At 55.9% G+C, this 14,480-nt stretch overlaps 2 protein-coding genes across 2 annotated transcripts; one reads left to right on the top strand and one right to left on the bottom strand.

Annotated features, from left to right (window-relative positions):
* Positions 1-2,016: 2,016 nt before the first annotated feature.
* LOC120638949 (keratin-associated protein 11-1-like) lies at positions 2,017-3,008 on the bottom strand. Its single transcript, XM_039914549.1, has one exon. It carries the CDS (start codon positions 3,006-3,008, stop codon positions 2,292-2,294), a length of 717 nt encoding a protein of 238 aa, XP_039770483.1. The 3' UTR covers positions 2,017-2,291.
* A 3,183-nt stretch (positions 3,009-6,191) lies between these two features.
* C17H21orf62 (chromosome 17 C21orf62 homolog) lies at positions 6,192-14,355 on the top strand. The gene is made up of 2 exons (XM_001521228.5): positions 6,192-6,313; positions 12,999-14,355. The coding sequence occupies exon 2, from the start codon at positions 13,002-13,004 to the stop codon at positions 13,698-13,700; it is 699 nt and encodes a 232-aa protein (XP_001521278.2). The 5' UTR covers positions 6,192-6,313; positions 12,999-13,001; the 3' UTR covers positions 13,701-14,355.
* The last annotated feature ends 125 nt before the right edge of the window (positions 14,356-14,480 follow it).

Here is a 14,480-nt window from a genome sequence, read left to right as displayed (position 1 = left end):
AAGTACACTCTAATAGATTCGGTAGACGCGATCCTACTCCCCGGGAGCGTTGGGTTCCTTTGGCCGACCGGTGGTGGAGGTAGCCTGGAAGCATGCTCACAGAACTAATAATGATGATATTATTTTTAGGTGATTACTATGTGCTCAACACCTTACTAAATCTTGGGGTTCATAAAGGATAATCAAGTGAGACACAATCCCTGGCCCACATTGGGACAAACAAGCCTTGAATCCTCATTTTATGGATGAGGCACCGAAAAGTGAAGCGACTTGCCCGAGGTCACACAGCAGACATTTGGCGGAGCAGAGATTAGAACCCGAGTTCTCCGATTCCCAGGTCCACGTTCTTTTCACTAGGCCGTGCTAACTCCCACTAGGCCTGTGGAACTGGGGGCCAGTAGAGACGTCTTAGTGGAAAGAGCCTGGGCTTGGGAGTGGTGGGCTCTAATCCCGACTCCGCCACTTATCAGCCGTGTGACTTTGGGCAAGTCACTTCACTTCTCTGTGCCTCGGTTACCTCATCTGTAAAGTGGGGATTAAGACTGCGAGCCCCACGTGGGACAACCTGCTTAGAACAAGTGTTTGGCACATGGTAAGCGCTTAACAAATACTATCCTCATCATCAAGGCCGTGGTGAAGAGAAGGGACATTTTTGGCTCCTCTGGGAAAGCCAGAGTGGGACCCCAGGGGCCTTGTCACAGAGAGCCCCCCATTCCTGGTTCCCATTAAAGTCTTTGGCTGAGACCCATTCAGTGTCCCCACGTCCCTAGAAGAAGCCGCTTCTCGCTGTGTCGATCCCTCTGACCCTTCTGCTCTACCAGTTATGTCGCTGGTTCTGCCCGGGACTGGGTCCCGCTACTTCTCCGGGGCAGGGCAGGCTGGGCACCGTGACTTCATGCCCCCTTTGACCCCCAATTCCCCTGTGGTGGGGAGGGGAGGCAGGAGAGCGAAAGCGGCACACTGACCCCAAGGCTGGAGCACCCCCTGAGGTTGTGCAGTCTCCTATAGACGCAACCCCTGGTCTGCAAAAAAGAGTAACCCACTCTTGTCGGTTTACCCAGGAAAAGGAAACTTCGCCTGCCAATTTAGGTTGGGTACCTCCTGAAACAACACAACCCAAATACTGACTACTTTCTCATCCAGTCGCAAGCCCCTTTCCCAATAGAGGGGACGCCCCAAGCTAGAGAGCGCCCCTTTATCACCACCCTCGCTCAGGCCATCTCTGGCCATCTCCATTTGGGACTCACATCACAGTGGACGGCGGAAGGGTGTGTAACAGCCTTGCGCCAGAGGGAGAAAAAAGCAGTTTGTGGGTCCCCAAAGCCCGCAGGCCCCTCGTGGCATCTCTGGAGACCACGTGGTCTGGTCGACATTCAGGTTGCCCAGCCCCACGGGGCAGACCAGCCCTGGGAAAGCCCCCGAGACCACTCATGGGCTGGGTCTGGTTTGGAGTGGGCTTGGGTCAGTGAAAAGGATAATGGTGTATGGACCTGAAGTCCAAGGAAGAGTTGTGAACCGGCATCTCCAACAGGGAATATCTTAGGGGGGCACCTCCTTTCTGCTTTTCCAGGGAATCCCAGGAAACAGAGGCTGTGATCTCCTTTTGGTTAGAGTTGCCTCTCCAATCAGGAACTAACTGTTAACCCAACCAGCTTGTCCCTTGGGAGGAAGGGGACGGTGTCAGTCACAGATGTCCAAGTCCACCGCCACCCGCGGACGCTGGACGGATGCAGGGCAAGACTACTATCCACTGACTGCTGCTGACCAACCAGGGCCGCCACTGCCCGTCCATTAGAGTCATCCAACTGGCCGGCTGCAGGCTCCATCCTCTCCCTCCTGCTCTCCCGGCTCCTTATCCCTTATCCTCGAACCCCAGAACCTTGGCACTGGAGTCCGCGGCCCGGACAGGGCGATCTCGGTCCCCCCACGCCCCGTCCCCCGGACCACTTAGCGAAGGTGGGAGCTGGGCTCGGCTCGGACCGAGACCCAGGAATCCTAAACACCGCGGGGGAGGGAGAGTGACGTAGACCAGGATTGGATGCCAAACAGAACAGTTTATTCAGAGATGGAGAGAGAGAGAATCCATCGCCCATCGGTTGGGCCAGGCAGGGGAGGACTCGAGAATTGGGTCAGTGAGGTCAGACAACGAGAGGACGGAGGCGGAGACACCCGGCTCGTGATCAGGACAGAGACGATGGAGATGGGTCCACACGAGCCTCTTCCTCTCCCGGCGCCATGGGGACGTCGCCGGTCCTTGTCGCTCGGCACGGCCCTCTGGAACAAGGAGACGTTCAGCAGCTTGGTGCGGCACAGGATGGACGGCAGCCGCCCGACACGGAGCTCAGAGGACGGCAGCCGCTGGATACGTAGGTCACGGGCCGGTAGCTACTCAACATGTAGCCCAGCGGACTACAGCCGCTGGACAGAGAGCTCAGGGGGTAGCAGGTGCCGGACACCATGTTTTGGGGTCGGCAGCCGGTGGACAAAGAGCTCAGGGGCCGGCAGCTGCTGAACACGTATGACACGGGGCTACAGCCGCTGGACACAGAACTCAGGGGATAGCAGCTGCCGGACACCAAGTTTTGTGGACGGCAGCCAGCGGACACGAAGGTCAGGGGGCGGCAGCCGCCGGCCACGAAGCTCGGGAACTGGCCGGCCACGTAGCCGACGGGCCGACCGCAGGCCGGGGCGCAGGAGCCGGACCCGTACGAGGTCAGGGGGAGGCAGCTCACGGCCAGGCCGGGTCCGGAGACGTAGCACGAGGAGGGGCGGCCGGACGAGACGTAGCAGGGGCCGGGCCCGCAGCCGACCGGGCCGCAGCCGGACGGCTCACAGCAGGTCTCCTGGCAGTTGTCCAGGAGCCAGGAGCCCCCCGGGCAGGCGCCGGGCAGGCAGAGGGCATCTCCGCAGCTCACGTCGCCGGAGCAGAAGGTGACGGACGGTGCCGCCGGCACGGGGCACAGGCCGCCCACGGTGGGGCCGGCGGAGCAGCAGGCGACGGGGGACATGGTGGATGAGAGGAGCGGTTTCGGACGAGAGAGCGGAGGAGGTCTGAGGGTCTCCGCCGGCCAACCGCTCTTATATACCCGGCTCGTGGGCGGGGGCTCCGGAGCGGGACTCCCTTCCTTGTGGTTACACCAATTTGCTCTAGGTAACAACATCTCTTTAGGTGCTGTTTTACTGCCTCTTAAAGGCCTTCCTCCTCACCCGTAAAACAGGAAGGGCATCCGGGCCTTTCGCATCCCTCTCCGCTCCTCCTCGCCCACCGTCCCCACCCGGAGGCTCTTGGCGCTGGGATCCCGCAGAGGACGTCTCTCTGCCATTTACACCACACCTACCCACGGGGACAGAGTTGGACTTCATCGAATCTCTTCCCACCAGGGCGATCAGACTCCCCTCGAACCTCGTGAGTTACATTATCGAGGCACGCTCGTGGCGACCCTTACTGGCTTTGCTCCCCCTCCTTGGGCTCCTTTATAATAATAATAATTGTGGGTTTTGTTAAGTGCTTACTATCGTTACTTAGAACTATTGTTCTAAGCGCTGGGCCAGATACAAAATAATCAGGTTGGACACGATCCCCGTCCTACATAGGGATTACAGTCTTAATCTCCATTATAGAGACGGTAACTGAGCCCCAGGGAAGTTAAGTGACTTGCCCAAGGTCACACAACAGACTTGTTTATCATCTGGGATTGGAATCCCTATCCTCTAACTTCCAAGCCCTTGCTCTTTCAGCTAGGCCGTGCTGCTTCTCCCTTATCTGATCCAGAAGGTACCAGCCCTCCAGTATCTCTCCCCTCTCGCCCCTTTCCTTTCCCCTGCGGTGCTCCCACCACCCAGGCTTGGAAGTCAGCGGTTAAGGGCTCACTCTTGGAAAAAAAAATTCCAGAATAGCCATTTTGGTAGGAATAACCTTTTTGCGGTAGCTGATAGAGCCGCAGCTTCAGATTGCAGTACTCAATCGCTGTCGCTGCCAAATCTGAATGGATCCACGCCCCGTGTACTGTTGATGTGGAGCCCTTAGCCCAACCTCAAAATAACTGGCCCATAAAAAAATCCCAACCTCAAAATAACCCCAATTAGAATGGAAATTCCTTGAGGGCAGGGATCCCGTCTACGGACGTGTACCTTTCCAAGCGCTCTTTACACAGTCAGTGCTCAACTAATTAGCTTTGATTGATGGATTCGAAGCAACCGCCACCGCCAAATAACCCCCTAAAATCCAGGCAAACTTTTCCCCCGCATAGTTCGGCCCCGGCTTTAGCGTCCCTATCTGTCTTGAGGAGCAGCATGATGTAGCAGCCGGAACCCGGGCCTGGGAGTCAGAAGGTCAAGGGGTTTAATCCCAGCTCCGCCACTAATCCAGAGAAGCAGCGTGGCTCAGTGGAAAGAGCCCGGGTTTAGGAGTCAGAGGTCATGGGTTCTAATCCCAGCTCCGCCGCTTGTCAGCTGTGTGACTTTGGGCAAGTCACTCAACTTCTCTGTGCCTCAGTTACCTCATCTGGAAAATGGGGATTAAGACTGTGAGCCCCGCATGGGACCTGATTACCCTGAATCTACCCCAGCGCTTAGAACAGTGCTCGGCACATAGTAAGCGCTTAACAAATGCCAACATTATTATTATTAATCTGCTGTGTGATCTTGGGCAAATCACTTCACTTTTCAGTGCCTCAGTCACTTCATCTCATAAAATGGGGGTTGAGATTGTGAACCCCCCGTGGGATAGGGGCTATGTCCAACCCTATTTGCTTATACTCACCCCAGCACTTAGTACAGCACCTGGCACCTAATAAGCACTTAACAAGTACCATAATTATTCTTATTACTATCATCGTTGGCTCTGCCCTTGGATCTGTGACCTTTGGGCATTTGATATTTGCTCCACAGAACTAATGTATATGTATTTAAAGTACGTATCTCAAATCATTTATTGATATTAAGGTCTGTCTCCCAAGCAGCGTGGCCTAGAGAAGCATCGTGACCTAGTGGACAGAGCAGAGGCCGGGCAGTCAGAAGAATCTGGATTTTAATCCTGGCTCTGACACACCTCTGCTGTGGGACCTTGGGCGAGTCGCTTCACTTCCCCGTGCCTTAGTTACCTCATTTGTAAAAGGGGGTTTAAGACGGTGAGCCCCATGTGGACGGAGATTGGGTCCACCCTGATCACCCTGTATCTACCCCGTGCTTAGTACAATGTCTGGCACGTAGTAAACCCTTACCGGATACCATAAAACCCCCCAAAACTCTGTTGTACTTTCCCAAGCTCTTAGTGCAGAGCCCCGCACGCATTAAGCGTTCAGTAAGTACCATTGATAAATTGCTGGTTATCCCAGTTTTTCCTCAGTTTGCTTTTGTTCAGGCTGACTTTGCAAAAAGGAAGCTCGAGACTAAGATAGCTGGAGGTTTTCAAGTGCACCTACCATCCAGTGAGGAGGCACTGGAGCGGAGAGCAGGGGAAGAAGGTGAGATTTCAGGCTGGCAGGTTCTGCCTGTCTGGAGGGGGTGAGAAAACTGGCCCCAAAATGTCTGTGGTTTTTTTTTGTTTGTTTGGTCATGGTATTTGTTAAGCGCTTACCTTGTGACGTACACTCTACTAAACCATGGGGTAGATAGAAACTAATCCTGTTGGACACAATCCCTCGCCACTGTGTTTGATACACAGTCAGCGCTTAACAAATCCCATACTTATTATTTTTATGGGACCCACAGTCTTCATGCCCATTTTACAGGTGAAGGAACTGAGGCACAGGGAAGGGAAGTGACTTGCCCAAGCAGACAAGTGGCGGTGCTGGGTTTGGAACCCAAGACCTTCTGACTCCCAGGCCGCCACCGTTAGCGGGGCTCTGGAGTCCGGGGGATGAGGCGTTCCCCTGGAGAAGCACGAGGTTGGGGGTCCGAAGCAACGTCCCCGTGACGTCCCTGTGTCTCGTTGAGGGTGTTTGTGAGGGTGTGTTGTTCGTCTGTGCACGGCGGAGGCAGCCCCCGCGCCGGTGGTAGACGGAGGGGCAGCGTCGGCATCCAGAGCTCTTCCGCGGCCTACCCGAGTCCGAAGTCCAGAGTCCTCGAGCCAGGTCCGGGGAGCCGACGGGGCCCGTCCGGGTCATCAGCCGGACGCCGGCCTTGGGCGTCCCTCCTGGTTGCCAGGGAAACGGCAAGGCCCGCCAGCTCTTGAAAACAGCAAACAGCAGCGAGTGCAAAGCGCCCATTTGGCTCTGCCCGGCCGGCCGGCCGGAGCACGGGTCAGCGGCGGACGGCGTCCTCGGAGGCGGGAGGCAGCGACCCGCGGGCCCCGTGGGTTAACCCCTGCCGGGTGAGTACCCGCCGCCTCTTCCCTCTTGGGCGAGACGGTCCCTCCGGAACCGTACGGGACACCGTCGCTTTGGGGCCCGTGGTCCCGCTCGCCGGGTGGCCCCCAGCTCTGCGATTCCCCTCACCGCCCCCTCCCTCGGGGACACCGAGGAGTCGCCGCTTGGCTTCCCGGGCTGTTTGGAGCTTCCCCCGGGTATTATCTTTGGCGTCAAAATACCCAGACCCGATAACCCTTCCCGCAGGTCACGTGGGGCGGGCCGGCCTTTAACACTGGCGTCAGTCCTCCGGCCCGAGACCCCGGCCGACGAGAGAGATGAACGTGTGGCCGCCGCTCCTCTCGGTGGAGAGACGAATTAATTGCTGTCCCGTCCTTCGGTAGGTGCTCTGTCCAGTTCTTCACCCCTTGTAAAAAATGGCACCATTTGGGAGCAGAGGCTCCCGGGAAGCGACACGGCCTAGTGGGAAGAGCGCGGACGTGGGAGTCAGAAGGACCCGGGTTCTAATCCCGGCTCTGCAGCCTGCCTGCTGTGGGACCGTGGGCAAACCATTTCACTTTTCTGGTCCTCAGTTACCTCATCCGTCAAATGGGGGGTGAAGGCCGTGAGCCCCGTGCGGGACAGGGACCGTGTCCAATCCGATTAGCTCGTATCTACCCCAGGGCTTAGAAGAGTGCCTGACGCGTTGTGAGCGCTTACCAGATACCACCGTTATTATTTATTATTATTGTCTGAGAACCCCCCCCGGGGGGGGTTGTCGCGTGAGCAGCCGCGCCCCTCGGTCCACCCAGCGGTGGTGGCCGGGGGAGCCGCCGGCTACGACCACGAGGAGAACGGCCTTGAACCTCAAGGTGAATCATGAGCCGAGCTGCTCGCCCGTTCACCCTCCAGCGGTTCCTTCACGGCATGTGCACCTTGGAGCGCTCGTTCCTGCCGGGAATTCCTGGAATGCGCTGTCCTTCCCCCACCCCCAGCTGCGTGCTTGAGGCTGCCTCCTCCCGAGGAGGTGGTCCCTGAGACTCCGTCGTAGTCGTCCTCCCCCGATCTTTCCATTCCCAGGCTTGCACAGATCCCGTCTGCCGCACTTCTGTGGCGTAGGGATGTGGATTTGGCAGGAAACGGGTTTCCCGACTCTCACCTGATGTTGCTATTTGCTTTAGGGTTTCTGGGCCTCTTTCCCATGTTTCCTCTTGGATAGACTCACGGACTGAATATAACCTCAGTGGACTGGGCTTGTTCGGGAGTCATTATCGGGCTCTTCCATCTCCGCTGTGAGGAAAGTTGCCTACCGGAAGGGCCTGGGTGGTCGGGGGGCGAGCCGGGGTGGGGCTGGGGACCGGGGACTAGGCCTTTCCCAGGGATATGTGGGCAGCTAGAGGGTCTCAGGACCCCCCGGGAATCGAGGAAGCAGCTGGGCTCGCCTCCCGTGACCCAGAACCTGCTGCTTCTAGCCTAAGAAGACGAGACTGAGGGTTGGCCAGCCAGAGGTCAGAGGTCACTGGGGTCACCCATCCCTCAGTAGCCCGGAGCTGTGAGTGGAGTCGGATGGACGGTGTCAGTGTGCAGGACCAGGAGGAGCGGAGAAGGGCGGGACTGGAAGGGCTGGGTGGCGCAGAGCGGGGACGGACTGTGGCGGGGGCATCCAGGAAGATAAATTCCTGGAGATGTCAATTCAAGAGGGCTTTGAAGATGGGGAGAGTTTATGTCTTTTTTTTTTACGGTATTTGTCAAGTACTGAGTACGGGCCAGGCACCGTACTAAGCGCTGGGCAAGACAGAAGCTGATCAGGTTGGACATAGTCCGTGTCCCACGTGGGACACCACTTTACGGATGAGGGAACCGAGGCCCAGAGAAGCGAAGTGACACGTCCAAGGTCACCCAGCCAACGAATCACAGAGCCGCGATTAGAAGCCGGGTCCTCCAACTCCCCGATGTGTTCTCTTTCCACTAGGCCAGACTGCTGCTCTTTAGCACGCGATCTTGTGGAATTAGTGAGGTCGAGGTTTGCTTCCCAAAGATTGCTTCTCCTAACCATTTTCCCCTGGGTAATGACCTTCTCTGCATCACTGAAGAGGTTGTTGGAGCAGGTGATGAAAATCAAAGCCATAACCGTTGGCAGTGTAAAAACTACTTGGGGCCTAGCTCGACAAGCCCCCTGTGGGATGGGGATTCTGTCCAACCTGATTATTTTGTCTTTACCTCAATGCTTAGTGCAGTTCTTGGCATATAGCAAGCGCTTTACAGTTACCACGGTTTTTATTATCGCCACTATCACTGTATTATCATCATACCCCTCTGAGTGGCATACGCTGAATCTATTTTTAGGGAGTGATGAATCTTGTCGGATTTTTTAGAGTTTTATATAGTGACAGAGCCGATAGGGCCCAACTTGTCTTGGAAGGAGGTCTGTAAAAGGCAGTCTACTCTAAAGGCTGAAAAGGAATTAGTAATAATTTGTACCCTCCCCTGGCAAATATTTAGGGTTTTTATTCTCTTGCTCTTTCTATAAAATTCTTACATACTGTAATGAGAATAGTCATCAAATTAGAGTACTCAGATTAATGAGCAAACACAAAGAAATGAATCTAATTGTTTAGAAGCAGCGAAGGGGGATTATTAAGGACCGAAGACTTCAGTTTTGCATTTCCAGTAATGGGACGAAAACAATAAAAATGGCAATTTGACTTCAGCCGGCCTCAGCCAGTGGAAACACACACATTCTGTTGTCTGTGGACACTTCAGAGAAAAACCAGACCAGTTCCTTCCCAGGTTTGAGACCTACCATTCTCCCACGGGAATTTCCCATCCATAACATAGCATTCGGGTCCGCAGGGAATTTTTTGGAATTTGAAGCCCTAAGGCAGGACTGGAGCTGGATGCTAGGGCAAGATAAGATGATCAAAACCACAGTTAATTTGTTCTGCCGTGTCACTCTGACCTGGACTCTTGGATAAACAGAGCTCTGAACTAAGCACTTACTCATCCTTTTTGCCCTCTGAGGGCTTGGGTCAATTATGCACGTTTCTGGTGGGGGTAATCTCATTTGTATGGAGATTATTTTCGTTATTGACTTTGAGGCTGTGTTGATCCTTACCCCGGGGCTGTAAATCCCTTGAGAGCAGGGATTCTGTGTCTTCCCCTCCACCCCACCCTCCCACTCCTCTGTCCACTTCAGGGCACTCGGTTCGGACTGCTCACTGCCCAATCCGTCCCACCCACCGACCCCACCCCACCCTTCCCACTGGGGAAAACCCAATTTCTCCACTGTGGGACTTGGCGGGAATTCAGGCTCATCATTCCGAGTGCGTTGAGAGCCCGCTAGACTCCATACACAGAATGAAACCTGGTTTCAAGAATCAATCAGTCAGTGGTATTTACTGAGCGCTTCCTGGGTATAGAGCACTGTAATAAATGCTTGGGAGGGCACAGTCCAGTAGGGTTTTTTTGTCGGGGGGGAAGCGAGGGGATTTATGGTATCTCTTGAGCCCTTGCCATATTCCAGGCCCTCGACTAAGCAGTGGAGTGGATACAAGCAAAGCGGGTTGAACGCAGTCCATGTTCCACACGGGACTCGCGGTCTTAATCCCCATTTTTCAGATGTGGTAACTGAGGCACAGAGAAGTTAAATGACTTGCCCAAGGTCACACAGCAGACAAGTCGGGGAACCGAGGTCGGAACCCAAATCCCGCTGCCTCCCAGGCCCGTGCCCTTTCCACTAGGCCACGCTGCTTCTCTAGATGGATAGGTCGATTCGGCCCCTGCCCACAAGGAGCTTACTCCTCTCAACTTTTCTTTCAAGGACCTGAAGAGGTTGGAGCTGGGGAAGGTAGAGCGGGAACAGCGGTAAACTGAAAATGTCGTGGCGAGGAGCAGAGAGCCTTTTGGCCGCTGGCCCTTCTGGGGGCTGGGCAGATTGCCATGTTTTAGTACAGTTCTGCCGCAGAAGGATAGGCTGTTCCGACTGTGTATGTGGGGGGGGGGGGAAGGGGCGGGAAGAGGCGGGAAGGGGGGGTCCACCGGTACCTAGCCCCGAGGAGACGCCGACCTCACTTATTTCAGTTTCGAAACAAATTCCGTCACAGCCTCCTCCCCGGCCTAGGATTACAGCCGCCTGGTCAGATAGCTGCTCCTCTAGCCCCTCCAGAAAGCATGCTTCGGCCCTGCAGTTCCCGGGGAGGTGGCCGAGTCTCCCCCGGTGGAGGACGGCGACCCTGGGGGAAGATGAACGGGGTCACCTGGGGGAAGATGAACGGGGTGACCTGACCGAAATGCCGAGAAAGATTCCCCGCGGTCGGTCGGAATTTCCAAATGGGGGAGCGGCGGGGGGAAAACCCTCCCATCTAGAATCTGGCAGCGGTCAGCCGAGGCCCTGATGGGCAGAGCCCCGAGGGAGAACCGCACGGGCCGGTGAGGGCTCAGGGTCATGCCGAGGAGGGCTGAAGGGAGCGAGCGTGCGGGGCTGGGCCCGGGAGAGGAGACTCGGAGCCCTTGCCCAACCAGTGGTCCAGGGAGAAATCCCCAAGGCCCCCCTGGAGAAGAACACGTGAGTTTGCTCCTTGTTTGGACCAGAGCGGAGCCCCACGCTCTGGCTGGGAAAAAAGCTCTGAGAAATCCCAGTTGGGAGGGAACTCTGGGACGAATTGGCACCCTGACCCCCGTGGACGGGGGAGTTCCGGCAGTCGCCGAGCAGAGCTTGGGGGGTTGGGGGGGACCGACCAACCAGGAGTGTGGGAAATGGGGAGGACAGACTGGGCATCGGGGCATCTTTGCACTGGGACGTTCCTCAGCGGAGTGTGATGGGCTTTACTGTATTTACTGAGCTCTTCCTGGGTACAGAGCACTGTAATAAGTGCTTGGGAGGGGACGATAAGCTTTTTTTGTCGGGGGGGAGGCGAGGAGATTTATGGTATCTCTTAAGCCCTTACCATATTCCAGGCACTAGACTAAGCAATGGGGTGATGGGCGTAATCTCCCAAACGCGGCTCACTGTGGAAGCAAAGAATAATAATAATAATAATAATTGTGGTATGTGTTAAGTGCTTATTATGTGCCAGGCACTGTACTAAGCTCGGAGGTGGACACAGGCAAAACAGATTGGACACGGTCTCTGTCATTCATTCAGTTGTATTTATGGAGTGCTTACTCTATCTACCCCAGCGCTTAGAACATTGCTTTGCAACAAATACCAACATTATTATTATTATTATATGCAAAGCACTGTACTAAGCTCTTGGGAAAGTACAATACAACAATAAACAGTGACATTCCCCGGGACTCACCGCCTCAATCCCCATTTTACAGATGAGGGAACTGAGGCACAGAGAATAATGACAATAATGTTGGTATTTGTTAAGCGCTTACTATGCGCACAGCACTATTCTAAGTGCTGGGGTAGATACAGGGTAATCAGGTTGTCCCACGTGAGGCTCACAGTCTTCATCCCCATTTGACAGATGAGGGAACTGAGGCACAGAGAAGTAAAGTGATTTGCCCAAGGCGACCCAGCAGACAAGTGGCAGAGCTGAGATTAGAACCCATGACCGTCTGACTCCCAGCCTCTGTTCTATCCTTGATCCCATCTGTCAACTGATGGTAATGAGAATAATAATAAGTAATGACAGGTATTTGTTAAGCGCTTAACTATGTGCCAGGCACTGTACTAAGCGCTGGCGTGGATTCAAGCAGATCTGGTTGGACACCTTCCCTGATCCACGTGGGGCTCACAATCTCAATCCCCATTTTACAGATGAGGTCACCGAGGCCCAGCAAAGTGAAGTGGCTTCCCCAAGGTCACACAGCAGACAAGTGGCGGAGCTGGTATCAGAACCCATTTATTGGTGTTTACTGAGTATTTACCGTGTGCAGAGCACTGTACTAAGCCCTTCAAAGCGTACAGTGCAACACAGTTGGCAGACACGTTCCCTGCCCCCGAAGAGCTTACAGTCTAGACGGGGAGAGAGAGAGACATTAATATAAATAAATAAATTACATAGTATAATTTAGAGGCACGTGCGTGAGCACATTTTATCTCCCAGGCCCCATCCCCTTCCCTGTCTGGCACCGCGGAATTCCAAAACCGCGCCCTCGGAAGGACAGGGCGGAGCCCGCGTCACTGGTTCTCCGAGCCCCTTCCCCGCCCGACTGTGACTTTGCCCGGCGCGGAAACCGAGGGCCCTGAGGGAGGGCAAACGGCTGGAGAAAAGTCCTTCCCACCATCGGCTGGAGAAAAGTCCTTCCCATCATCGCTCCACCTCGACCTCCGGGACCTGCGGGGGAGGGAGGGTTGGGACGGCCCCGTCCCCAGACCATCCGGGCACGGCGGGTCACGCTGCGGAGCTGCCCTGCCGCTGGGGTCCGGGGAGAGCTTTGCCCACGGCGTGGAAGGCCAACACAGTTTTTCGGAGGAGCCCATGGGGAGAGAGAGGAATAGGTCCCCGTGTCCCCACACTCCTTCCCGAGTCCCCGTTTTTTTTTTTTAACGGCATTGGTTAAGCGCTCACTATGTGTGAGGCACTCTTCTAAGCGTTGGGGTGGATAGAAGCTAATCAAGTGGGACACCGTCGCTATCCCACAGGGGGCTTCCAGTCCTGATCCCCATTTTACAGAACTGAAGCCCGAGAAGTGAGGTGACTTTTGCCAAGGTCGCACGGCAGACAGGCTCAATTAATGCAGCTCTCTGTGTTCTCCCAGGTGATGCTCAGGGGCCTGCCCTTTTCCCCGCCGATAGAACCCATGGCCCGTCCCGCCAATTCCCTCCTTCTCCTCCTCCTGCTCCTGCTCCTGCTCCTCCTCAGCTTCTTCGGGAGCGGCCGGGCCCACGGTCCGGGAAACGGCACGCTGATCTTCACCAGGGAGGACACCGTCCGCAACTGCAGCTGCCCCGTGGCCGTCCGGGACTGTGACTACGGCCTGGCCAACCTGCTGTGCTCCTGCCGGACGGTCTTCCCGTCGGCCGCGGGCCCGGCCAGCTACAGCAGCGGCCTGACCATCTGGTTCACCGACGCCACTCTGTTGGCGGCGCTGCTGAATCTCACGGCGGTGCGGGACCTGAAGCTCTCCCTGTGCGGCCCGTCCACCCTCCCGGCGGAGTTCCTGGCCATCCGGGGCCTTCGAAGCCTCCGCGTGTCGGCCGGTCCCCGGCGGCTCCCGGAACAGAGCCTGCTGATCCACGGCAGCGGCGACCGCATCGCGGAAGGCGACCAGCCGAGAGAGAGGAGAAGGCCCTCCTACATTTCCTTCCTGGACACGGCTCTGTTCAACGGGAACTCGTCCTTGAAATCGTACAGCGTCGAAAACGTCGCTGGCATCCCCGGCTCCTTTCCTCACCTTCCTTACCTGAAGGCGCTCTCCGAGCCGAGCGACCGAAGTTACGTGATCACCTTCATTTACTGAGCTGGGGGTTTCTGCTCAGGTCGCTCGGCTTCTCGGAGGCCCACGAGACCCCGTGGGAGTGGCCCCCTCGGACCCGCAAAATCGCCGTCGCCCCCCGCGGGAGTCCGTCCGGTCGGACTGTGCGGTGACGGAGAGATCCCGTTCCGCGGAGGGAGACCGGGCGGGTTCGTCTATGGGGCGGTTCCCCTTCTCCTCCTCAAACGACCCGCTCAGCCCGGGGAGTTTACGAGAGCCCCGGGCCTGCGGCCTTAGAGTCATTCATTCATTCAACCGTATTTATTGAGCGCTTACTGTGTGCGGAACATTGTCCCGGGCGCTTGGGAGAGTGCGACAAAACAATAAACAGACACGTTCCCTGCCCACGACGAGCTCACAGTCTAGCGTCTGCTTTCTGGTGAAACGACCCTGTGTTCTGGCATGCCCTGATCACAACTGGAAGTGACTTTCTTAAAGACATGATAGTAACATAATATTTATTATTATTAATGACGATGGTTTTTATTAAGCACTTATTGCGTGCCAAGCACCGTGTGGGAGAAACGAGCCGATCCGATGGGATAGAGTCCCTTTTTCCGCGGAGGCTCACCGCCCGAGAGAGAGTTGAGAAAACGAGACCCTCCGGTCAAGCGACCGATTGTATTTACCCTTTATTCATTTATTTTAATATCTGTCTCCCCGATGAGACGCTAAGTCCCTTGAGGGCAGGAATCTTGTCTCTCAACTCTGTTGTGTTGTGTCCTCCCACCCGCGCGCTTAGTACTAGGCTTGGGAAACAGTCAG

The sequence above is a fragment of the Ornithorhynchus anatinus genome, chromosome 17 (genome assembly GCF_004115215.2).
Source record: "Ornithorhynchus anatinus isolate Pmale09 chromosome 17, mOrnAna1.pri.v4, whole genome shotgun sequence".
In the NCBI taxonomy this organism is placed as follows: domain Eukaryota; kingdom Metazoa; phylum Chordata; class Mammalia; order Monotremata; family Ornithorhynchidae; genus Ornithorhynchus; species Ornithorhynchus anatinus.
This window is presented reverse-complemented; position numbering and strand designations above follow the sequence as displayed.

Coding starts and splice junctions, on each gene's coding strand:
- LOC120638949 (XM_039914549.1), bottom strand. CDS start 3,008: ATGTCCCCCGTCGCCTGCTGCTCCGCCGGCCCCACCGTGGGCGGCCTG.
- C17H21orf62 (XM_001521228.5), top strand. CDS start 13,002: ATGCTCAGGGGCCTGCCCTTTTCCCCGCCGATAGAACCCATGGCCCGT.